This window comes from Cyphellophora europaea, assembly GCF_000365145.1.
Source record: "Cyphellophora europaea CBS 101466 unplaced genomic scaffold supercont1.5, whole genome shotgun sequence".
NCBI lineage: Eukaryota > Fungi > Ascomycota > Eurotiomycetes > Chaetothyriales > Cyphellophoraceae > Cyphellophora > Cyphellophora europaea.
This window is the reverse complement of record NW_008481811.1, coordinates 1,971,633-1,995,720: the sequence shown is the minus strand read 5'-3', so window position 1 is coordinate 1,995,720 and position 24,088 is coordinate 1,971,633. Positions and strand designations below refer to the sequence as shown.

Sequence of the window (24,088 nt, the reverse complement as noted above, 5' to 3'; positions counted from 1 at the left end):
AGCCTGAGTATCTCGGCTTCGGCACCGTGTGCCATCGGCTCCTAGATGTCTCCGTAGCCTTAATGATATACACCCTTCTGTTGGATCGATCCCTCTTGCTCGCAAGGTAGCGAAGCTGGAGGCCTTGACACAGACAGCTCTCTAGTCGGTGCCACTGATGACCCGTCCCAAACGCCGCGTGCTATGCTCCACGTTTGAATATTTATACAACGACCCTTTGATGCATCATACCCCCGAGCTACCGGTCGGCGTCCTCACCTTCCCCGGCCTCGGTTCCATCAATCCAATCTGGCACCAAATCAGTAACCAATCCCGTCAATCCTGATCCATCACGCTGCACATCAACTTACCATACACAGCAACCTCTCCACCGGCTCGCTCGGCTGTGCCCCAACGCCCAACCAGTACTTCGTCCGACTCGTGTCCAACTTCACGTCCTTGTATTTCTTCGGTACATACGGCACATCCTCGCCCTTGCTGTTCGTCATTGTCTCGGGAGTGTGGTTGGACGCCAAAGGTACTTGCGGGAGCGGATTGTAGGTGCCCAGCACCTCCATGGGCTTGCTGTTGCGGGCGGTGCGGGCCTGCGAGACCACGATGTTGTAGATGGGTTGGCGCGTGCGGCCGAAGCGCGCGAGGCGGATGCGCACGACCATCGCGGGCGGCGGCTAGAGGAGGGCGGGATGTGGAGGTGATTGGGGAGGGTCGAAGAGCGTTGTGCGAAGCTGCTCGTGATGCGATACTAGCTGTCGTGTGTGGAAGGTAAGGAAGGGCACGAGGAGAGTTCGACAAAATCGCAGCGGAGAAGAGAGTGCTCCGATTGGCTGGGAATTTGGAGCCAGGTTATTGTGGGGTGATGGTCCGAGACCGTCATCGAGCCGGCACTGAATGCTTCGAGTTTAAGTGTAGAGGATAGAGATATGTTAAATTATCATTACCACCATTCAACTATCTACCTGTGAGGCTATTTACATCATCAGTGCTACGGGTGTTGTTGCCATTAATCATACATCTCTCGCAGTCCCGACATATCGGAACGCAAATCTTCCACCACCGCGAGTGACGTAGCCTCGTCAACATATGCTCAGGTCCCTCGTCCCAAGACGAACCATTCGCACCGCCCTCACCACCCAACGAATTGCCAAAATGACGCTCAAAACTCTCACTGCTGAGTCGGCAGCCAACCTCGACAAAGAGCTCATGTCTCCCGAAATGGGCTTCAGCATCGACCAACTCATGGAACTCGCCGGCCTCTCCGTCGCCCAAGCCATTCACAAAGTCCACCCACCCAGCAAAGGCGCCAACGTGCTCCTCGCCTGCGGGCCCGGCAACAACGGAGGCGACGGCCTCGTCGCCGCCCGCCACCTCTACCACTTCGGCTACAAGCCCTCCGTCTTCTACCCGAAGCCCACCAACCAACCCATCTTCCAAGGTCTACAGAAGCAGCTGAAAGCGCTGCGCATCCCTTTCGTCGACGACTTCACGGCCGCGCTGAAGGAGACGGATCTCGTTGTCGACGCCCTGTTTGGCTTCTCGTTCAAGCCGCCCGTGCGCGAGCCGTTTGACAAGGTGCTGGAGGCGGTGATTGCGGCGAAGAAGGAGGTGTTGAGCGTGGATATTCCGAGTTCGTGGCATGTGGAGGAGGGGCCGCCGAAGGAGGGGGAGTTGGGGGCCAAGTTCATGCCGGAGTATCTGATTAGCTTGACCGCGCCGAAGCCGTGCGTGCAGTGGTTCAAGGGGAAGAGGCATTTTGTGGGCGGCCGGTTCTTGGGCCAGGAGTTCGCAGAGAAGTTTGGCTTGGATGTGCCGGCGTATGAGGGTGTGGAGCAGGTTGCGGAGTTGGAGGTTGGGGCGAAGGTTGAGAAGCTATAGATGAATGGAAGGAGCAGTGTATCAAAAGGATCAAGGCTTCGAGAATGCTGGACAGTGGGCAGACGGGCCACATGACGATATACGGGCGACGAACTGTAAACTTTTGAAATTATTTATTGGCACACAAGCTTCTCGTGCCTTACTATCAGTGACAACGCGAATAGTCGTGCACCAGGCTCAAATGCGATGATCCAGCGTCGCCTGCTCATATGAAATTCTCCAACGCCGGGGTATGTCTTCTGTCAATCATCACCATCTCTTCGTCATCATAGCTTGAGCGTAGAGCGGGCCTGGCTTGAGAGGCTGCTGGCCTGTGACTCGCGCGAGGTTCCAGACTCGACTTCTGCTCTAGCTGTAGCATAGGCATTACTGGTCTCGTATCGGTTCATCGTTTTGATGGGTCTGATCAGGAGGTCTAGCGAGAGCGTGCTCAGGGTAGCGCTTCCTTGATCTTTGCTTTTTGTGCCGCGGTCAGCGATTTAGGGAAGACAACGTTAATCTCCACGACGAAGTCGCCCTTCTCGCCCGGCTTCTTGCTTATTGGCATGCCGAGACCAGGAAACCTTTCTTGATAGCCGGGGGCAGTAGGACCAGCTCCTCTGACGGGCAATTGCCTGCCGTCAATCGTGGTAACAGCCTTCGACCAGCCAGTCAGGGCGTCCTTCAGGTCTACGTCAAGTTTCATGACGAGGTCGTTGTCTCGCCGCTGGAGGGTCGGATGCGGCTTTTCTTTAATGATGAAATGGAGGTCCTGGGTACCGCCTTCCTCGGTTTGGTCCCCGACTCCAGGGAATTTGATCTTTGATCCGGCTTTGAGACCAGGTTTAATGGTCATTTCCAATATCTTGTCTTCAGTGCGGCGTTGGCCAGTTGCGGGATCGAAGATCTTACGCTTGACCTTCATCTTCTTTTGGCAGCCTTTGTATAATTCCTCTAGCGAAATCGGGAGGTCTTTCTCCAAGACGGTGACTTCAGGCGTTTGCGGTCGTGGAGGCCGGAAGTTGCCTGTTCCTCTCCGGTTGCCACCTGATTGTCGAAAGACATTGTTGATGAAATCTTCTTGGTCGAGACCACCGCCGCCGCCGCCACTGGTAAAGGAGCTGAAGATGTCTTCAGGGTCTGAGAATGAGAAGCCCCCGCGTCCACCACCTGTGCTGAAGTGGAAGCTGCGGGCGCCACCACCTGGCATGCCACCGAAGCCTTGAAATCCCCCAGGCATACCGCCTGGGAAGCCTCCTCCAGGCATGCCACCCTCTGCACCTTCTGGTGGTGGTGCACCTCCCCGTAGCAGGAACTCCAGGCCATACTGGTCGTATACCTTTCGTTTCTCGGGATCTGAGAGGACTTCGTAGGCTTGTGACACTTCCTTGAATTTCTCGGATGCGCTAGGGTTGTCTTTGTTCTTGTCAGGGTGCCACTTCAGGGCGGCCTTCCTGTAAGCCTTCTTGATTTCATCTTGAGTAGCCGTCGGCGACACGCCTAAGGCATCGTAGAGTTTCGTTTCGGCGACCATGTTGCACCTGCTGGTGATTGGTCGAGCTTATTCAAATACGATATTCTGAGTTGGAAGGTGAATGACCAACAGTTCAGAAGAAGTGAGCAAAGTAAATGGAATCAGCGAGCCCTGTTCCGGGCACGAGAGTAAACGAGGGAATTCGTGGGCGTAGGTGGAATGCTCGAGCAGGTGCCACCAAGATTCAGGACGGATACAAGTGAAATGTACAGAAGACTGCACGAATGGTCAGGATCTCTGTGCGAGGAGCAAACAAAGCACACACAAATACTGTCTTCCATAACCTGGAATGGAGAGACATGCCACCCGTGACGCAGCTCGTTGTTTAGCCGAAGCGGCCCCAACGCTGATTGGAAGCTTCGAGAATCTTCTATGGGGGTCGTCTAGTTCTGGTTAGCGTGATGGAGGTAATCCAGACGCGCTCGCTTGTCTCGCGTCTTTTTGTCTTGTGTTCAGTCCTCCAATGCGATCTTCGCAACGTACGAGGCATTTCACAGGAAGCCAGTGCAGTATGTCATAGGAAATGGAGCGCCTGCCGTCACTGGAACAGGCACCAGTATGGGTAAGACCAGGAAAACCAGCCTGTCCTCGTACCAGGGAGCAATAAGTTTAGATTGGTGACGAGGTGCGTATTAGTATCTTCAGTGAAAATGGCCAGCTTGACGTCGTCGCCATGCAAGATAGGAGTATGGCTAGGTACATACCTCAGGTGGTTGCTGGCATATCTTGCGTGTTATGACTTCCATGTGCGAGCTTCGCGCACCTTCCCAATTCTCAGCTGAACTGTCCCAGAATCCGGCGTGTTCCTCTTCCCTTCGCCTTACTTAGCCCTTGCAGAATACTAACGCTGTGTCTGGCCGATAATGCATAATGCATTTATCTCCGGTCTTTGCCATCCAGTGATCTTGTACAAGTACCCCTGTGCTTTCCGGTAATTGCTATCGGAGCCTCGCTATCCGATCGATTCCATCAACGGAGGATCTACCAAGCCCGGTCTGATGGCGTCTTCATCGGCTCAACCTCATTTCGAGCACGGTCCAGACTCTACCAGAGTCTCCAACATGACAGGAAGCCATGAGATAGGTGCTCTCGAGAAAACCCTACTTGATATAGATGTCCAACCACAGCCTGAGTCTCCCACCTCCAAGAGTCTCCGCGAAGAGCAGGAGCTCAGGGCCTCCCGAAACGACGACCTCTATAACTCGATTGAATCTGCCAAAATTCTTGCCAGACCCCAAAGCAGTGGCATCGATGTACAGACCAACCCTTTCATGCGGCAGCCGCGTCAGACGCAGCACGCTTCTCCTGCCATTCGATCTCCGCACCTCCCATCGTTCGCTCCCGTACATCTTGCTCGCAATATTGATCGTCCTCACACCGCCGGAAAAGCACAGGCTGGGGATGCCCAATCCCAAAGGTGCACTGTTCGTCGGGCCGATGAGAAGGGCATCGGGCAAACTGCGGTAACAACAATCGTGGCATCCTCCAAGCAAGCACGGCCGACGCTTTCAGCTGCCAACAATGCCTCGTAAGAGCAAACTGCAAGTTCCATCCTTTGCTGCTAATGACTTTCTCCAGGCCCGAAAAGACAGAGCGAAGCAACCCCGACCACTCTCCTGCGCCCAAACTTCCATGGGCCGAGCCTGTTGATGCGGACCTTGAAGTCATATCTATTACTAGCCGTGATTCTTTCATCGACACTGGAGCCCAATCCAACAAAGATGGGGTCGTCAACGATACTGCAAGCCCCACAGATGACCCAGTGAGTGCTGGGGAAGATACTACCGAGTCAATGGCAAAGAAACCCTCTCCCGGTGCAAACAGTAAACTTTCCGTCAATGCTTCAGAATTCCATCATCAAAGCTACGATACCGATGGAAGATGCAGCAGACACAAGATCCAACGTGGCACAACTCACCGTTTGTCATCAAGTCAGCCCTCCAGTGACCGTGCTTCACGGTCTAGCTCAGCATGCCCGGCCTCTTACCGTCAGAAACCCTCTCGTGTTTCCAAAGCTAGTCATGCTGCATCGTCAACGCCGCAGGCATATCGTCAGCCACTGGCGCCAGGTGAATCGCAAGTCTTGTCAGACGAAGACATGTACATGATACAACTGTATCGCTACAAGCAGATGAAAGACAATCTCAGCAAAAGCGACGCAAAGATCAGGACATTGGTGGCTCGCAACAATCGTCTGCAGAAGCAAAGCGAAGCGTTGGACACTCAACTCAAGCGATTCTATGAAGAGAAGACCGAACTAAGCGGTAAAAATGAACTGCTGCAGAACCAGATCATGGACTTCAGGACGAGGTACCACAAGGTCAAGGACATGGCTAAAAGCTTCAGCACTGATCTCGTGCATCTTCGCCAAGGTGCCGATGCCCAAGAAAGCCACTTGCAAGCGCTTCGCCATGATGGCAGAATCAATCAGGAGTCAATTCAGACTATCCGATCTGCTGTATCTACCACAGAGCTGAAATTGAAAGACAATGGCAAGTCGATTGCTGCAGCTCGACGCGAGACCGATAACGCTCTCTTGACCATTCGTTTCATGCAGGAGGGTATTGCAACCAAGGATGCTCAACTCATTGAGGAGCAACGACGTTCGAAACGCCTGGAAGCTCACGTCACAGAAGTGTCAGGCACGCAGCAACGGCTAAACAACACCATTACCAATGACTGTAAGACTCTTGTGCAGTGGATGCATCAGGTACATTCCAGCCTCGATGGCATGCGCACCTGCGTCGCTGATTCGAGTCTGGCGCCTGACATTGCAGAAAGCTTTAAGATTTTGCGCCAATTGTGGGAGCGACCTTCTCAGCAGACGGAAATCTCACCAGAAATTGTGAATGAGATACACGATGCTATAATGGCCCTCCTCAATCTCTCCAAGAAGAATCAAGAAGAGTCCTCTCGGTCACTTGATAACATCCTCGATCAGATCAAAGACCCTGCAGCAAGTCTCACACAACCCATGACGGAAATCCTGGCTGCTGTCCGTGGGCTCGGCATTGACCTGGACAAAGCTCAAGAGACTGAAAGAAGAAATTCCGAGCTAGCAGGAAAATATCAAGCTTTGGACAGGGAGCTCGCACAGCAGAAAGACGAGTCTGCTGAGAGGAACAAGTGCATCCTAGCTGCCGTGTCTGTTTGCCAGGAGTTGGTTCTCAAGGCCAAGCAGAAACCAGCTGCGGATGATCAAGAGGAAAGTCAACTCAGGCTTAAGTATCAGAGTGCGGCATCCAACTTAGCGTCTGCTAAATCTAGCCTTGCGAAGGCAAATGACGAGAAAGACGAGCTGAGCCAGAATGTCCACGATCTGCAGATTGACCTGCAGAGGTCCAGAGCAGACCTCGAGGAATTTCAGAAGCAGGCTGTGAAGCAGCTTGAGGAGCTCAAGACCTCTCACCAAGCAATGATTGACAATGAAACGAGCAAGCTCCAGGCGGAAATCGAAGAACTCCAAACTTCGGTCAGGCAGCAGGAAGCTCAGAGAGATGCTGCCACCACGAAAGCTGACCGTCAGAAGCTTGCTCTCTCACAACAAAAAGACCAGTTGGAACAGTCGAGAATGGAATCCAGCAGACTCCTTGAGGCCAACGCAAAGCTGGAACGCGGACTCACCAATCGCTTGAACGAGGTCGAGAAACTCACAGGGGTGGCGGCCCAACTTGCGGCCACCAAGGACAACTTGGCAGCGGCGTCCAAAGAGCTCGGGCGTCTGAGGTCCCTTGAAGCGACGCAGGCCGATCTTTGCACCGAGAACAACAACCTGAAACGAACCATTGAGGATCAAAGCACGAAGCTTGCGAATCAAGATAGAGATTTGTTGAGTCTCAAAGCTGAAGTCAATCAGTCACCTGGCCTGCAAAGTGCCGTTAATGAGCTAGAACAAGCGAGGGCAGGTCTGGCCAGGCAGCTTGAACACGCAAAGGATCAAGCCAGTGCCACGTCACGGTTGCGTGAACAGCTCAAGTCAAACGAGACGCACATTGCAGCATTGACATCCGAGATTGGAAACATACGTCCCCTCGAAGGACAATTACGGTCGTCACGCGAGGAGAATGAACGTCTTGTTCAAGAGCTTGATCAGGTCAGAAACAAGTTAGCTCAGGCGCAGGATCAGCTCAACGCCGCCAGCGGGTGGGAAGCGCAGATCAAGGCCAAGGACGACTTGGTTGCTCAGCTACGGCAGCAACTGGCGCAAGCCTCAGAAGTCCGGACCAATCTGATGAGCTTGAACGAGGAGTCCCAGCGCAAAGATTCACAGATCGTTGAACTTACTAATGAAATCCAGCGATATAAGATAGAGTCTCAAGGGACTCAGCGACTACAGACCCGACTCCCTGCGGAACTTGTGCGTCCACTGGAAGGATCCCCCGGTGAACTCGACGAATCCGACCTTCCAGCAGACTTGGCCGAGCAACTGATCACCAGCCAGGACCTTCCTGAAGGCTTGGCTCGAAGAGCGAAGACACCTCCACAGGAGCTGCGCTCCCGTAGAGTGGCAGATCGGTCTGCCAAACCTCGCACTCGACAGTCTCATTCTGCCGCAGACAGTCCCGAGATTTTGGAAACCCAGGCTCCGAGCCAAGGCCCGAATGTCATTCCGAATTCTCAGGAATTTGACAACCAGCTGCTGGGTCAGGCCATTGTACCACTTGACGATGATGGCCCCGACTCGCCTCTGACTGATTTGGAGAATATACCTGAGCCCGACTCCGTTTCTGACTCCTGGCTCTATAACGGGACCCATACTCAGACTGTGGACAACAGCCTCAACTCGCGCGATGATGGGCTACCTCCACCGCAGACTCCACTGCGTGCAGACAGGATGCTGATTCGACCCCCATCAAGTGCTATGAGTGAAGACCTCTTCAGGAAACACGAGAATAGTCTTGAAGGTAGTGAATATGAGCCGAGACAGAGGTATTCCGGGCAGACAGTCGCGCCAATTGAGGTGCTCCGGGGTCCGCCTGATTTTGCACAACAGAGTCGGAAACTTGGCAGCCCGCGACGGCTTCGGAACGGCACACAGCTTGGACCAGAGGCGTTCAGTCAACCTGAAGCCATCCAGACCACCCCACCCGTCAATCGAGATCGACCACCGCCAAATTCTGGAGCCAAACGACATGCTGAGGACGACTTGCCAAGTTCACCAGGGCTTAGCACCAAACGCCGCAAGCGTAATCTGGAGAACATCAGAGTCAAAGAGGCAAAGGAACCAACATCATCGCAACCAAAGTCGTCCGTCACGCTGGCCGCGCGCCAGGGTCGGTCTGTGGTCGGCTCCGGTGCTCCAGCTCCTGCCACAACTAGTCGCAGGTCTACGAAAGCTCAACGGAAAGACTCGAGCGAAGAGAGGTTCAAGCGTCGGTTCAATCCCCAAGGATGAATGTCTAGAAAGCAAGGTGTGTTGTCAGAAACGAGCTATTCTATCAAGCGAGCACTGATTAATACATGAGACCATTAGAACATATGTATGAAAGGGACTTCAGCACACTCGTTTGCGACAGAGTGGAACAACTGGTGAAAAGCGGGTAGGCGACAGCTCAAATGTGCGGCAGATATCCACACATAGAGAGTGCATAGTTGACACCTAGTTGTATGTATTGATAGTATGAAAAGCTCGAAAGTTGTCGCCTTCTATTGATATCTGGTTTTAATTTGGATCGTGACCCGTAATATACATATGATACATGCCAGAGGGAGGAAAGCCGCTTCCGCAGTCGCCAAGGCAGAAATTCTCTGTAGTGTTTCACGCATCCAGCCGATGCGCTCGCCATCTGCTGGCGCGAAGTTCTTTCGCTTGTGTTGTCTACTGCCAAAAGAAAAGAGTGCTAGCTGGGATGCGCACAGAAGGCGCGGTCTGTCTGGCGTGGCCGTCGGCTGCTCAATAGGATCCACAGAGAGCAGTATGCATGTCCGGACTTGTCACAGCTGCCATTCGTGCTCGTAGGTGCGTGCTGTGCGAGTCAAGGCGGCGCAGCGCGAGATAATATCGTAGCGCACCTGAGGTCCGTGCTGTTGCGGACCACGGCCCGAGTCGACGATGACAGCTCCAGCAGCAGCAGCAGCAGCAGCAGCAGCTATAATCTCATGCGTGATGAGGACCTCAAGCGCCCTGTCGCCACGCAGCTGCGCTCTCTCCTTTTCTTCCTCAACTCCTTCTCTTTTGGCACAAGCCGCCCTGCCAACCACTGGCATCAATTCGAAAGGTGTACATGAATCTTCATTTCCCTTTGCCTCGCTTCGCCTCCAGAAAGAGAACCTGCTTCTTCACCACGGGGTCGTATTTCATCATGCTCAGTGGCCGGGAGGTTCGGGGGCGGATTAGAGTGCGGTAGTAGCCTGTCATGGCCATGCTGATGAGGCGGACTGCAATGGTGCGAGACTTGGCCTTCTTTGCCATGCTGAGTGTCGATGGCGAGGAAGTTAGGTGGGAGGGTGATGCGATGGACAAGGTTCGTGGGTGTTGATGCGAAGAGCTTCAGATTGACATGAGGTCCGAGGAAAATCGCGCCAAGGAACGAAGGGTGGAGTTGGAGGTTGATGGTAGGGTGGCGGAGAGGGATGAGATGTGCAAGGTTGCGCGGAAAGGGGTATGAGCTAATGCGAACTTCATGTTAGGGAGTGACGAGTACTGCTTCGGCAAGGAGTCGCAATATCCAGGGTGCTGCTACAGAAAGCGGTTCGGGCTGTAGTCTGTGAGTTGTTTGTGATGTTTGCTTTGTGGCTTGGGTCTTGCTTGAATGATGAGGGTTGGATGCTCATAAAAACACCACAGAATTTGTGGCACTGCTGAGACAAATTAGAAGCTGTGGAACAACGCTGCATGGAACGTGATCTGTTGAGTCTGTAGATGACTTGAACAAGCATTTTGATCTTGAGATGACACAAGTGTACACTATCGTCACTACACAGTCAATTCGATCTCATCATTGCCTGTCATCTCAACTAGTATATCAGGTAATACCAACAGTCAACGTACAACCACCAGGCCCCCTTCCTGCCGCCTTCATCCACTAAAAGATCTGAATGGCTTGCTTTGGCAGCCTGCTTGATGGATATTTGTGAACTGTGTTAGCTGGGAAGACATCAGTCAAGGCTCCCTCAGCCAGGAGTCAGCTTCTGAGGTGAAGTGAAGGCGGACAATAAGACGCTAGTAGCACACGTGAAGTGACAGGATGCCTGTGGCTGGCACGCTAAGCCTGTTCGGGGAAGAACGCTTCTGCCTGCTGCGATGATGACTTAGTCTGCTCGCACACGCTCTTCTCTTCTTCTTGAAAACTTACTAACCACCCGTCCGCACACCATCCACACGCAGCATAATAGCATCCAGCAGTAACAGTGAGGAGGCGATCGAGCTGTTGGTACCATAGTCCCGTTTTGATTTGGCCGATCGAGAGCCTGCAAACCTGGCTGAGAATGTACACGCCTATACAGGCGGACAGGTTGGCCGCATCCAATGTTCCGACCAGAACATCACCAACACAACCGTCTCTCTGCTTGACTATACAAAGTCATATGCCAAATATATCGTCACCAACGAGCCCCAGCTCGAATGGGATGCACTGCCAGCTCAGATTAAAGTCACCATCATCCGCTCTCTCTTCGTGAAGGGATACTACGACCCCATTTTGGCCGTGCACCCTCTGTCAGCCTGGTTTCTTCGAGCAAGCTCGTCAGTCTACCGCGAACCACTCCATGTCTTGCTGGGAGACAATATCTTCAAGGTCGACATAGGAATTGAAAGCCTGTTAGGGTATGGCGTGGTGCGGTCGACGCTAGCCCATCGTCGCATCAAATACCGCTTCGACACTATCGGAAAGCCAACAATATGCGCAGGTATGGTCAAGGACGTCGTGCTCGATGTGCCTAGCTCAGTGCCTAAGATTCTCAAGCAAACGGTGCTTTCATTTTGTATAAGTACCTGCCGAAGGAGAACCCTGGTCGCGTCTAAGTTGCAGTGAATATCGACTTGGTTAGCTCGTTGACCGCCCCGCGCAGGCAGCCCTTCTTGAACAATTCACTTCTCGCCCGCAAGCCATACTGTCGGAAGTTGGCGACCACGCCTCCGTCAAAACATCTGGCACACACTATCGTTGCATCCTTTTCACGCATTCGAAGAGACAGCAACGATGCCCCTATTCTTGCCTATTACTACGGTACACTTGTGAGCTCAAAGTCTTACTATCATTCGAAGCAGACGGAACACGATCCATCACAATGTCCCCTTTCCAGCCAAACCTCGCACTTGTGCGTCGAGATGCTGCGATTGCACAAGCAGCGTGCGTGCAAATTTCCAATCTCGTCTCTCGACTACCCAAAGACCAAGCGAAAGCCATCGCCGCAGCGCTTGAGGCTGCCAGACGCAACATCAAGAACGACCTCGAATCCCATGCCACGCCACTTCTTGACTGGGACATCTTGCCAGGCGAGATCAAAAATACCATCTACAAGCTCCTCGTTGTCGGAGATGAAGTCATTGAGGCCAGAGTGTTTCACTCACAGACGCCAGAGAAGCGGTCGTTCAAGAAGTACAACCTCGAAGGTCAGGTTCTCCGCCTCAACAAGTCCATCTACATCGAGTGCTTGCCCCTCATGCTTGCTGAGAACGTCTTTGAGATCAGCCCTGCACTGCTCAAATATGCTGGCTACGGCCTTGACAAGTCTGTCGATGAGCTTGCGGATGGTGTTGGTACTGCACCACCAGAACGTGCGGCGATGATCCGGCGTGGTCTTATTGCACTCCCGCAATCTCTCACGGCATCTCATATCCTGACCCTCCGCCGCTTGCGTGGTCTCCAAGATCTTTTCATCGTCGACACTCCGAACAAAGTGCCCGAGCCTAAGAGCGAGGCCCACAAGGATTGGGCGACTAAATGCGCGATGGTTCTAGCCCGCACTCGCAACCCGGCACTCGAAGATTACATGCGCGACAAACCTTCCGTCAACTACTTCTTCGTTGGCTTCCAAGAATTTCTTGGCTCGAATGATGACCCAGTAAGTGTAGCCGTAGCATGCCTTGTGTATCGCCTACTGATACGCGATAGATGGACATGCACACGGTAAAGGCCTACAAGTGGAAGATGGAGCTCGTCGGTGATGGCAATGGCCTCTCGTGGTTTTGCTTGACGTTCGTGAAGAGACGCGAGTTCCGCCGTATCGGTCGCATCCGTAGGAAGGATGTTGTCCTGGAGATCTGATCTGATCAGGAGTCAAGTTCCTGATATTGGAAAGTACTGATGGAAGTACTAGATGTCAAGAGAGGAGAAGAGAACACACCAAGACCTAGCTCAGAGCTCTCAACAACACAACGATGCGAAAGGCGTTCACAAGACGCGACAACCCATAAGAAATGAGAAAAGATGCGACGGCCTGCGGACCGGCATCCCTGACTACCCTGCTTGCTCGACTTTCGCTCAATGTGCAGGCTCGAAAGTCTGTAGAGCACTGTTTCTTCAGCAAACCTCCTGATATGGATGGAAGTCAAAAGCTTTCCTAGCTAATCCAAGGCAGAGATTTGTCTCGATTCCCAACATCGAACGCATGTCCTCCAAGGGTAACCTACAGCCGGTGCTGTGCTTGAACCAAAACCAGGTATGATTGCGGTTGACCGGTGTCGGGGAAAGCCCGTCTTGACCCCCTCCAGCAGCTTCACTGACGCATAGATCCCAATGTCGCATGCAAGTTCTCAACACTTGAATCGCATTTCGAAACGGTGTGCGGTTTCTGCGCCTCCCGTGGCAGTCCACAACCCTGCGCAGCAGCATCGACAGTCCCACCTACCTATGCAACTGCGCTGGAATTGCAGCCAAGCCTCGAGTCCGCCTCGTCCACCCGCCCATTCACCCATGGCCACTCACTGACTCAAGTATCCTCGTGCCGCAGTGCCCTTCTGATGGAAAGTAAATGACATAAGGAGATCAAGCAGCGACCAAGCCACTTTGGAGCTGAGGGTGGATATATTGCGATACGCGTATAAGCGGTACGATGATAGGTGCAGAACACCCTGGCCTCCTACTGAAACGGCAGATCGCACGTCCTGGCCAAAACTCTAGGTACTGCTATACGCGGAAAGCAGTTTTGCGGGCACAGCAGCGACTTTCTGGCAACGACAGGCAACAGCATATCGCCATACATCCGAGACGGTATAAAGCGTGGACCTGTCTGTCTGTGTCCATGTCACGAGCAAGGGACACAATCTTCTTCTATGCACGCAACACACAACACCTGTCACAGTCCGGTAGTTACAGTACCACCACCGAGCGAGACAAATTCCCACCATGAGCGACAATGACACCATCGACTACGAGCTCTGGCACTACACGCCCTCCCTCGCCGGCGGCATCATCGCCAGCATCGCCTTCGCCCTCCTGACCATCGCGCACACCTGGCGCCTCGCCCGCACGCGCCTCTGGTTCTGCATCCCCTTCGTCATCGGCGGCCTCTGTACGTCTCAATCCTCTCTTCATATTATACCTCCCAGCCCCCTACACACCCATGAGCCCCAAGGCTGACATGTTGATATACCGCAGTCGAAACGATAGGCTACGCCGCCCGCGCCACCGCCCACGCCTCCACCGCCTCCTTAGCCCCCTACATAATCCAATCGGTCCTCATCCTCCTCGCGCCCATCCTCTTCGCCGCCTCCATCTACATGATCCTCGCACGCCTGATCCGCGCCTGCAGTGGTGGCGGTCACGGTGACGGTGGCGGGGGCGGCGAAGCATACTCCCTCGTGCGCGTCACCTGGCTCACCAAGATCTTCGTGGGCGGCGACGTCTTCTGCTTCCTCGTGCAAGGGGCGGGGGCCTCGATGCTGGCCCGGGCGGAGAATCAAGCTGCTTACGACCGGGGCGAGAAGATTGTGTTGGGGGGGTTGGTGTTGCAGATTGTGGTTTTTGGGGTTTTTGTCGTCGTGGCGGGCGTGTGGCATTGGCGGATGAAGAAGGGGAAAAACGGAGTGGTGGTGGTAGCAGCAGGGGACGATGGGGGGAAATGGGCGTGGCAGCGCTTCATGTGGGTGTTGTATGGCGTGAGTGGCCTTGTTGCCGTGAGGAATGTGGCGAGGTGTGTCGAGTACGGGACTGGACGGGTAAGTCTTGCCTTTTCGATCTGTCAGAGGGGTTTGGGGATCGAGGGAACTGACTGGTGTAACAGAACTCGTTTCTCATCTCGCATGAGTGGTGTTTGTATGTGTATGACTTTATGCTGATGTTTGCGGCTCTGGCTGCGTCTCTGTATTGGTATGCGTTGCCGATGGGTCAGCAACGGAACCAGCTTCCGGGGGGGAGAGATGCAGAGATGACACCGTACTAAACAAACCTATGAAAGCTGGAGCTGCGACTCCGAGGGGGAGGTCCCGCTAAGCGGCGGAGGCGGCGATCGGATTGGGGGGCAAGATATATAGACGGGCATGGTAAAGGCAAGCGAATTATGCTGCCACGGTATCGCATAAGCTGATGGCTCGAGATGATGCAGCGAATATGTTGCGAGGAACAAGCCTGCAGAACGGGAGGTAGACAGAGAGGTAGACGGAGAGATATTGAGCTTCACCCGGGTCGTTTGCGATGCAAGGAGTAAGCACTGACATAGAAAGGTGTATTATCAACAACCAACCAGATTGTGTAGGCAGAGGAGATCGGCATTATATTTGTCTGAGTGTTCCAGCTACTCAGCCTGTTCTTCCCGTAGGATGCACCACAAAACTGCGCAGATTCATCCGTTCACTATCTTTCACGCCAAGCTTTCACTGCCTCTTGGCGTACATATGCCGCATATATTGACTACTGAGTACTTACTGGGTAGCCAGAGGGCTATGTTAGGGTAAATTACGTTCCGCAGTAGCTCAGACTCAGGACCAAGGGTAAGACTCCTCACAGCGACTCTAAACCTACTTCACAGCAATAGCCTCCAGCACCTTCCTCGCGGCCCCCTCCGGATCACTCGCATTCGGACAATGCCCTGCATCCAAGCTCAACACATCAACCCGCTTATCCGGCCGCACGCTCTTCAAAAACTCGATCTTTCCCTTCTGCCAGTCCGGCGGCAGTACGGCGTCCTGCTCACACAGGATCCACGAGGCCTGAATGTGGCGGAACGCATCGTGGACCACCTTGTCGGTGAAGCTGCGGGTCGACTGCGGGCTGAATTTGCGGATCGTCTCGACGCCTTTGTCGGGCGGGAGGTCGGAGAGGACGCGCGAGGCGCCAGCGTCGGTGTTGTAGATGAACTGGTCGCTCTGGGCGAGACAAGTCAGTACACCTGTGAAAACTGGAACGGAGGGGGTCGGATCGTACCCCTTCGAGCGGCAGCAGCCAGTCAAAGTTCAGCTGGGCGCAGGCATCACTGCTGCTCTCACCGGGTCCGGCGACGACGCAGGTCAGGTACACAATGCGGACGACACCGCCCGGGAGGCCGGCCTTTGCTCGCTCGTCTTTGGCGAGTGTGTGGCAGGCTTCGCCGGCGACGAGTCCACCGTAGCTATGAGGTACAAGGATGACGTCTTTGCCAGCATCGGCTAGTTCTCTGATCTTGGAGCCGATGAAGGCTGCATCGTCGGCGAGACTCGCTGGTTCCTCGGGCGGGAGGCGGTTGCCCGATGGGAGACCATAGACAACGGTGTCGATGCCGGAGATGGCTTGGAGGTTGGAGACGAGCGCAAAGTAGAGGGGTGCGGGCGAGCATGAGCCCGGGATGATGAGGATGGTGATGTTGGAGGGAAGGCTGAGGGAATCCATTGTACCTGTTGAGCGGTAATCGGACTTCGTGGTCTACGGAGTGGGAGCATCGATGTACATAGAGTATAGCAGGGTCTTTATCGGACTATCCCTAGAATTATGCTGTCTGGTATTAGTGAGCAGATCTCAACAGGCGGTGCCTGTTCATGAAGATCGACACTATGCACTTCAGTGCTTGACATCAGATGATGCCTGAGTGATATGTGAAAACTAAGCAGTCAGCGAGAGTGGCTTCAACGTTTCGGGCAGCGACTGACATTGCCCGAGGCTTGGCATTGTCAGAAACGTTCGAAGTCTTCAGAACAACAGTGTCAGGCCCGCACAGTCATGTATTCACATGTTCCAGGTCAGTCGTGCACCAACGTTGCTCGGTACCGGTGTCGAGGTCATTTGTCAGCCCGAGATATGCCGGTGCCGAGGGGAGATGCAGCGAAGAGTGCTAGCCACGCACGTACAATGAAGCGAAAAAGCATGACTTCAATCGCTCAATAGAACAAGAATCCCCATTTCTTGGAGAAGTCCCGACCAATGATCCAAGCCGAAGGATCCCAACAGGCTCCTCCAGGTTTAATGTCGAAGCTGTGCATGTTGAACAGATCGCAGAGGAACTCCTCTTCGTTGAAGATCCTATTCAGGCTGATCATATTGTCGCGCATCTTTGGAAAAGGGAATCTATCGATCCAAGTCTGGTGCAGCGTCGTCAGCTGTAGCGCCGACGGATGCAGTGATGCCGGTATGTCGGGGGCACACGGCGCCGACTTGGCTGGCACAACGCAGCCGCATGTGAGTCCAAGCATGGCACCGGTATTGTATAGTGCGGCAAAGACAGTCAATGGGACTTCGGTGATAACACGGTCGTCCCGAGCTGGAGTTGGGAGAAGAATGAACGCGGTGTTATTGGTAGGGAATTTCTCCGGGCTAGGACATGTTGACTGCGGGTTGACCGCAGTGCTGCTCTCCGAGAAGCCCATGGGGTCGCTGGAGTCTGTCTGCTCAGATGAGCCTGAAGGACTGCTTGGCTCCGTCTGTTGAAGCCTCCGATGAGCTAGCCGTCTCCCTGCAGAGAGAATGGTCAGTCATTGTCAGACGCCATGACTGGCCGACCTACGTCTGGCTCTCTGTGCTAACCGATCCTGTATTTGCTTGCGCTTCTTTGGATCTGTAACGCCATGCCACGTGCTATCCTCGATAAAGGCCGCGACCATCCTGGCTGGTGGACGAGCAACAGCAACAGGAGAACGGAACAAGTGCAGGACATGGAATGGCGGGGTATTTAATCAATGTCAGAATGAGGGTTGTTCCTTCCCCACAATGTCAGAAAGTAGTCGACCCGCACCTTCCGAGGTCTGTTTTGGACATGGTAGCCAATCAGAGCGCACCGTTTCACTTCTTTGCCCATTCGCCTTGTTTGCACGCTTTTCTCCCGGAAAATGTCGACTTCACCTGTGCTTCGCAGCCTCGCGGGCTTCGAGACGCAGTAGACTTCGCTCTGGCCTTCTTCCAGCATGGGTGCCCCGCGAAGCATCTCCCAACCCCATGGGGCTACAGAGGAGGGCCAGACCCCATGCTCGGCTCCGAGCCAACGACCACTACTTATAGGCCTCATATGATCTTGGAAAGAGAGCCAACAACGACATCTTTTGCCACGTCCTGTTGGCCACAGCTACAATGCCAAAGCTAACGCGCGAACTCGTCTCGATATGCTGGGTGCTGGGCGTGGGTGGCTACACCTACGGCTACTGCTTTGCCTGCTTCGTTACCATCCTTGGCCAGCCTGGATTCTACATCTCCATGGGACTTGATCGTACGTAGGAACCACCGAACCATGGACAACAATGCTGATCAATATTCCAGCTACCAGTACCTATACAGCCAAGTACGGCATCTCCCACCACTGAAGCCGACGTACTGATGCTCGAGCAGTGTCATCGGAGCAGCCAATGCTCTTTTCACTTTCGGCGCCGCGTGTGGAGCTATCGCCCAGGGATTCGTGGCCGACTGGCTTGGAAGAAAGAAAGGCATGGCCATAGCTGCCGTGCTCGCTACCGTCGGGGGTGCCCTTGCTGCTGGAAGCGTCAACATCGCTATGATCATCACCGTGAGAATCATTCAAGGCGTGGGTGCCGGCATGGTTATCTGTCTGGTACCTCTATATCTCGCCGAGACAGCGCCCCCCAAGCGCCGTGGCTTTCTGTCTGGCCTCACGGTGCTGGCTTTTGGATTTGGCTACGAAGCGTATGTGACTGGCCATTCGTCTTCATGTTTGGTTTGTTGACGCTACCTAGGTGTGCCTTCATTTCCGTTGGGTCGTATTTCGCCACAGACCACGTGCTGCAGTGGAGACTGCCCCTGGCATTGGCTTGCACGTCGCCTTTATTGCTGATTTGCCTTCTGCCGCTCATTCCAGGTAAGAGATGCACAACATTCATACCAATATCTTTTCGTAGATCGCTTACATGAGGCAGAATCGCCTCGCTATCTTATCTGGAAAGGTCATGCCGAGGTCGCCAATGACGTTCTCCGCAGGCTGCACAGAGATCCAGACGACCCCAGTGACTCTATGGCGATTGCCGAGTTCGTACAGATCTCGCAACAGGTTGAGCATGACAAAGAGATGCGAGCCGCTTACTATGATATCTTCAAGAAGCCATCCTGGAGGAAGCGCGCGTTGCTGGTCATGTTTTTGCTGTGAGTCGTGCTGCGGAACGTTTCCTGACATCTGCTGAGGTTCCCAGGTTCGCTTCACAGTCCACCGGAGTGCGTCGTCTCATCATTGGCCGAGCATCCTGACTAACGTGAATGAAGATTCTCGCAATTGCGAACTTTCTGGTCCTCATACTGGGAGGACTGGGCTTCACTGGCGTGCTGCCCATCCTCATGTTTGGTGTGCATCCCTGGCCCAGCCAGGAATCCGCTAACATCGTCAGGAATCTGGTCTCTAGTCGGCTCGGTTGGAGTTCTCATTAGCATAGTCATCGTCGATCGCGTGGGTCGCCGTGTCCTCCTCCGTAAGTCTTCTCAGCCCCAGCTCCGCAGCACCTCCCTGACTGCAACCTAGTCTCCGGCTACGGCGCACTCGCCTGCATCCTCCTCGCCGAGGCCGTTCTGGAGTGGAAGTACTTAGGCACCGACGACCAGGCCGGATTATCCGCGTGCCTCCTCTTCCTCTTCTTCTACATCCTAGCCTATCAGGCCGTCGACGCCCCAAGCTTCATCTGGGCTACAGAGGTCTGGCCCACGACTCTCCGCGCCAAGGGCGTCAGTCTCATGTTCTTTGCGTACTTTGTGGGCGCTATTACATACACTACACCTGGCGCGCTGATGATCAAGAACATCGGGTGGCATATCTATCTGCTCTACATGTCGCTCTGCATCGTGTCCGGCACGATCGTGTATTTTTTCATCCCCGAGACAAAAGGCCTGCCAATGGAAGAACTGGCCGCGCTGTTTGGCGACCAAGTCATGGTCAGATTGACGGCTGACGCCCATGAGGTCCTTAAGAACGATGTCGTGGAGGTCGAACATGTCGAAATGCAGGCGCCAGCAAGCAGGGGTTCTGGCAAGGCAGATATTGGGGCTTCCAGGCGTGCGGAGGGCGTTGCGTAGGCCAGTCGGTCGCCGCAGGCACTGACATGCTTGCATGGGGGTCATTGCGGCTGACAATTGACACCTCTCGAGTCGAGAAGTTATGCTTGTCCCCATGTAAAATGTCTGGAAGAGGCAATTGAGATCGCTTGGCTGCCGCTCAAGATGGCAAGCCTAATCCTTGCCCGGGATGGGGGGTCCAATCGAAGGCCCAAGCAAGAAACCCCCATGCTCCCACCAGTCCACTCGTACATCAACACTTAGAAACCAGATGGCATAAACCTCTTTCAAGGTATGTTTATATGACTGGAAGATGAGTTGGTCAACATCGGTACACAATTGCGCCGTGACCCCTGGCGGGCCGCTAAGCTCGATCCCCACCGGGCTCGCTCCCCAGAGACGAGTAAACGAGTAAACGAGAATTAGAGACCAGAAACGGGTGTATGCACCGCAAAAGTAGTGCCACGCGGTCACCTTGGTCTATCAGGCCAACTACAATTGTCCGGACGATTATTTCGGCCGAATCCTGCAGAGCAGGCAGCATCCAATGACGGTAACGCTTTTATTTGAGAAGGCACAAAAATGATGACTTATAATTCGACTTCAACATCCATCTTTCCAACCATTTCCTTTCACTAATTGCCAACACGACAGAACACAAGCATGGCCGTCTTCACCGCTCTAGGCGCTCTGGGCAGCGACTCCCTTTCCCTCTCTCACACCCTCCTCCTCCTCACCTACGCCTCCCTCGCCTACCTCGCCCTCTCCTGGTTCATCACCTCCATCTACAACCTCTATTTCCACCCGCTCCGCCACTTCCCCGGTCCCAAACTCTGGCTCCTATTTCCCATCACGCGCCAGATCGACTCGGTCCTGGGCCGCCGGGAGCACAAAACCCTCGCCTACCATGAGACCTACGGCCCCGTGGTGCGCGCCTCGCCCGACATGCTGACCTTCACGTCCGCGGACGCCTGGCGCGACATATACGGCCCTCGCGGCGCGGCAGAGCTGCCGAAGTTCTTTGGCAGGGCGGGGCCGAGCACCAGTATCATTGACGCGCGAGATCCGCAGACGCATGGCCGCTTTCGCAGGGCGATGCTGCCGGCTTTCAGTGATAAGGCGCTGGCGGAGCAGGACATGTTGATCGGGACATATGTGGACTTGTTGACGGACCGGTTGCGCGAGGTGGCGGCGCAGGGCGAGGCGACGGATATGGTGAGATGGTTCAACTTTACCACTTTTGACCTCATTGGAGACCTGGCGTTCGGAGAGACGCTGGGTGGGTTAGAGAACGAAGCTTCCAACGCGTGGCTTGACCGTATCCAGACGTCGATCAAGCTGCTTCCCATCATCATGCTGATGACCCAGTACGTGCCAGGCCTAGGGCTTGTCCTGGGCCGCCTGTTCCGGCGCGCGCAACAGAGCCATGTGCAGATGGTGAAAGCGATGGTGGCTCGGCGCATCGAGAAGGCCGAGTACGGACACCGCGGCGACTTCATGGATCAGATCATGAGGAACCAAGGCAAGGAATCTGGACTGACGCACGCGGAGCTGGCGGGGAATGCGGATATCATGATGATCGCCGGCAGCGAGACGACCTCGACGCTGTTGAGCGGCGTCACCTATATGCTGTTGACACACCCTGAGAAGATGGAACGCTGCAAGGCCGAGGTCCGCGGTGCGTTTGAGCGCAAGGAGGACTTCAGCTTCGCGGCCGTGTCATCGAAACTGCCTTATACGCTGGCATGCCTGAACGAGACCATGAGGATCTACCCCTCCGTCCCAATCGTCATGTTTCGGCAGACACAACCGGGCCACACGACGCCAATCGCAGGAGAGATGGTCCCTCCGGGCGTAAGTCACACTCCTCCAACCACAAAACAAAAGAATCCCTCCAGGCTAACCACCCCGCCCACAGACCAAAGTCGGCGTCCCCCAACTCGCCGCCTTCCACTCGACCCTCAACTGGCACCGCCCCACCGACTTCCTCCCCGAACGCTGGCTCCCCGCCGCCACCACCGACCCAACCTCCGACTTCTTCCACGACCAGCGCGACGTCCACAAGCCCTTCAGCTACGGCCCGCGCGACTGCATCGGCCGGAACCTGGCGTACCACGAGATGCGGCTCATCTTCGCGAGACTGCTGTGGGAGTTTGATCTGGCGCTGCGGGAAGAGTCCAGGGCGTGGAGCGAGCAGAAGATCAGGGTGTTTTGGGATAAGAAGCCGTTGATGGTGGATGTGAGGAGGAGAGCGTTTTGAAGCGTCTAGGCCCGGTTTAAAATAACCCTTGTCGAATTGTATGCCCTTTCTCAGCCAGCCCACTGTCATTTGCGCTCTGTATCGTTTCCAAAAGACAAGTAAAGTTACCTCCGTTCGAGAAGTCGTCGCATCTCCCGCCGCGGTTTCATTCAGACAAGGACATTTTCGTCACACGGTTTTCGGTCATCTCTCACCACTGCTAGCCCAAAGTATCCCACATCATTCATTCCCATATCACGCCGTTGCTGCCGCCGTCGCTGCCGCCGCCGCCGCCTCATGAATTCTCACATTAACATGCACGGGCGCATCGGTCAGCGCGCACCAATACCTCTCCCGCCCCGTCTCCAAATTATGCGGCACCAGATCCGCCAACTGATCGAACCTTTGCAGCAGCCTGACCGTCGTGTACCCGGCGGTCGTCAGCGCGGCCTGCTGGCCCAAACAGATGCGCGGCCCGCCGTTGAAGGGCAAAAACTCCCAGCCGGCTTTGCGGCCCACCCACCTCTCCGGGTTGAAGTCGTGGGCGTCGGCACCCCACAGGTCGGTGCGTCGCTGCATGGCGTGCACGCTGTAGCCGACCTCGGTGCCTTTGGGGATGAAGATCGGGGAGGAGAAGTCCGGACCGCCGCCCAGGGGGAGGGTGGTGTCTTTGACGGCGCGGCGGCTGTTGATCGGGACGGCGGGGTGGAGGCGGAGGGATTCGTTGAGGACGTGTTGTAGGTAGGTGCAAGCTTTGAGGGTGGTGAAGTCGAGGGTGTGCGGGTTGGTGTAGGTGCCGAAGTCGGAGAGGATGGATTTGCGGAGCTTGCTGAGGACGGTCGGGTGGCGCGCGAGTTGGTAGAAGGTGAAGCTGAGGAGGTTGGCGGTGGTGTCGCGGCCGGCGAGGAGGACGTTGAGGAGTTGGTCGCGCAGTTCGGTGGGGTCTTGCGTCGACTTGGCGAGTTCGTGCAGGAACACGTAGGGCTGCTTCTGTTCGCCTCTCTCGGGATCCTTCTCGCTGGCGGGTTGCAGAGCCAGTCGGACGAAATGGTCGGCGAAACGGTGGACTTCGGCGCATTGGTCGCGGAGAGCCTTGGTGTCGTGCAGCCAGTACATGGAGTTCAGCCGGAACCGTTTGGTCACCTCTTCAGTTGCTCCATCGAAGGCAGGGCCAAAGTTCTGCCACTGCAGGTCTTCGGCGGAAAGCGCCGAGGCGTCTTGATGTGATGTCAAGGCCGACAGTTGTGAATTGACGGACTGTCCGAACAGCGTCTCCGTGCTGCTGTCGAGGGTGAGGCGGAAGAACAAGGGTACAAGATTGACATTGCCAGTCCAGCCCGAGGCCTCGAGGTTGGCATTGATGGCACGCATCAAGTTCTGTACGTGGACTTCCAGTACTTCGACGTTGGCCAGCTGGTCTCGCGCAAATGAAGGACGGATCAGCGCTCGGGATCGCTCCCATCGTTCTCCATCATCACTGAAAATACCATGGGCAAACATTGGAGCCAAACTCCCTTTGCGCTGTGGGCCGAGAGAGAAATCTTTGAACTGGGTCGCGAGAATAGCCTTGATGTTCGCCGGCTCGACCGTCATAAAATTCATCCTTCCGAGAAGGTGTTGCTCCCAGGTGTGGGCTGGCGCCATTTTGTCGGTCAATCGTTCGAAATGAATGGGGACTTCATCCACAGCATCGGCTGTCATCAACTCTCTGATAAGGTCAATTCCGAAGGGTAGACGATGCGCTCTTCGTGGCGCGGGTTTGCATCCGGCTTCTCGAGCTAGGCGCTGATGACGAAGATGTGTCAACAGGCGCTTCGTGAGCAAGCCTAGAACGAGTAGGCCGACAAGGGCCAAATATGAATACATGTTGACTGGATAATGGAACCAAACACTTTCCAACGACGAGAGATACTGTAGGGGAGGTCGACACCCGCAGCCAGACTGGCCTGCGAGGCAGCTATATAGGAGCAATTGGTGACGGTTCAATTATTCCACCATTTCGGTGGAGGGGTCCGGGGAACTCAGCTCTAGTGGATCGTATGTCGACCTACAACGCACTAATACCTCCGACATGGTTGGCTGCAGGGATATGCAGGCCAATGTCCATGGGCTCGTTACGTTTCAGTTGGCCTC

The 24,088-nt window shown here is 54.8% G+C and overlaps 12 protein-coding genes across 12 annotated transcripts; 6 read left to right on the top strand and 6 right to left on the bottom strand.

Moving 5' to 3' along the window:
* Positions 1–225: 225 nt before the first annotated feature.
* On the bottom strand, positions 226–656 carry HMPREF1541_06054 (ribosomal protein S16; the record flags this gene model as incomplete). The annotated part of the gene is made up of 2 exons (XM_008720391.1): positions 226–288; positions 351–656. 2 exons carry the CDS (start codon positions 654–656, stop codon positions 226–228), a joined length of 369 nt encoding a protein of 122 aa, XP_008718613.1.
* Positions 657–1,146: 490 nt separating this feature from the next.
* Positions 1,147–1,872, top strand: HMPREF1541_06053 (YjeF family domain-containing protein; the record flags this gene model as incomplete). Its single annotated transcript, XM_008720390.1, has 1 exon — positions 1,147–1,872. The coding sequence occupies one exon, from the start codon at positions 1,147–1,149 to the stop codon at positions 1,870–1,872; it is 726 nt and encodes a 241-aa protein (XP_008718612.1).
* Positions 1,873–2,302: 430 nt separating this feature from the next.
* On the bottom strand, positions 2,303–3,385 carry HMPREF1541_06052 (uncharacterized protein; the record flags this gene model as incomplete). The annotated part of the gene is made up of 1 exon (XM_008720389.1): positions 2,303–3,385. The coding sequence occupies one exon, from the start codon at positions 3,383–3,385 to the stop codon at positions 2,303–2,305; it is 1,083 nt and encodes a 360-aa protein (XP_008718611.1).
* A 1,564-nt stretch (positions 3,386–4,949) lies between these two features.
* HMPREF1541_06051 (uncharacterized protein) lies at positions 4,950–8,780 on the top strand (the record flags this gene model as incomplete). The annotated part of the gene is made up of 1 exon (XM_008720388.1): positions 4,950–8,780. The coding sequence occupies one exon, from the start codon at positions 4,950–4,952 to the stop codon at positions 8,778–8,780; it is 3,831 nt and encodes a 1,276-aa protein (XP_008718610.1).
* Positions 8,781–9,617: 837 nt separating this feature from the next.
* On the bottom strand, positions 9,618–9,797 carry HMPREF1541_06050 (ribosomal protein L33; the record flags this gene model as incomplete). Its single annotated transcript, XM_008720387.1, has 1 exon — positions 9,618–9,797. The coding sequence occupies one exon, from the start codon at positions 9,795–9,797 to the stop codon at positions 9,618–9,620; it is 180 nt and encodes a 59-aa protein (XP_008718609.1).
* Positions 9,798–11,614: 1,817 nt separating this feature from the next.
* Positions 11,615–12,594, top strand: HMPREF1541_06049 (uncharacterized protein; the record flags this gene model as incomplete). The annotated part of the gene is made up of 2 exons (XM_008720386.1): positions 11,615–12,391; positions 12,442–12,594. 2 exons carry the CDS (start codon positions 11,615–11,617, stop codon positions 12,592–12,594), a joined length of 930 nt encoding a protein of 309 aa, XP_008718608.1.
* A 1,080-nt stretch (positions 12,595–13,674) lies between these two features.
* HMPREF1541_06048 (uncharacterized protein) lies at positions 13,675–14,710 on the top strand (the record flags this gene model as incomplete). The annotated part of the gene is made up of 3 exons (XM_008720385.1): positions 13,675–13,840; positions 13,927–14,486; positions 14,552–14,710. The coding sequence occupies 3 exons, from the start codon at positions 13,675–13,677 to the stop codon at positions 14,708–14,710; spliced, it is 885 nt and encodes a 294-aa protein (XP_008718607.1).
* A 574-nt stretch (positions 14,711–15,284) lies between these two features.
* HMPREF1541_06047 (uncharacterized protein) lies at positions 15,285–16,131 on the bottom strand (the record flags this gene model as incomplete). Its single annotated transcript, XM_008720384.1, has 2 exons — positions 15,285–15,632; positions 15,691–16,131. 2 exons carry the CDS (start codon positions 16,129–16,131, stop codon positions 15,285–15,287), a joined length of 789 nt encoding a protein of 262 aa, XP_008718606.1.
* Positions 16,132–16,616: 485 nt separating this feature from the next.
* On the bottom strand, positions 16,617–17,336 carry HMPREF1541_06046 (uncharacterized protein; the record flags this gene model as incomplete). The annotated part of the gene is made up of 2 exons (XM_008720383.1): positions 16,617–17,188; positions 17,240–17,336. 2 exons carry the CDS (start codon positions 17,334–17,336, stop codon positions 16,617–16,619), a joined length of 669 nt encoding a protein of 222 aa, XP_008718605.1.
* A 463-nt stretch (positions 17,337–17,799) lies between these two features.
* On the top strand, positions 17,800–19,737 carry HMPREF1541_06045 (uncharacterized protein; the record flags this gene model as incomplete). Its single annotated transcript, XM_008720382.1, has 8 exons — positions 17,800–17,939; positions 18,052–18,366; positions 18,417–18,538; positions 18,597–18,819; positions 18,867–18,888; positions 18,937–19,015; positions 19,059–19,139; positions 19,190–19,737. 8 exons carry the CDS (start codon positions 17,800–17,802, stop codon positions 19,735–19,737), a joined length of 1,530 nt encoding a protein of 509 aa, XP_008718604.1.
* A 642-nt stretch (positions 19,738–20,379) lies between these two features.
* HMPREF1541_06044 (uncharacterized protein) lies at positions 20,380–21,976 on the top strand (the record flags this gene model as incomplete). Its single annotated transcript, XM_008720381.1, has 2 exons — positions 20,380–21,570; positions 21,635–21,976. 2 exons carry the CDS (start codon positions 20,380–20,382, stop codon positions 21,974–21,976), a joined length of 1,533 nt encoding a protein of 510 aa, XP_008718603.1.
* Positions 21,977–22,210: 234 nt separating this feature from the next.
* On the bottom strand, positions 22,211–23,821 carry HMPREF1541_06043 (uncharacterized protein; the record flags this gene model as incomplete). The annotated part of the gene is made up of 1 exon (XM_008720380.1): positions 22,211–23,821. One exon carries the CDS (start codon positions 23,819–23,821, stop codon positions 22,211–22,213), a length of 1,611 nt encoding a protein of 536 aa, XP_008718602.1.
* Positions 23,822–24,088: the final 267 nt, after the last annotated feature.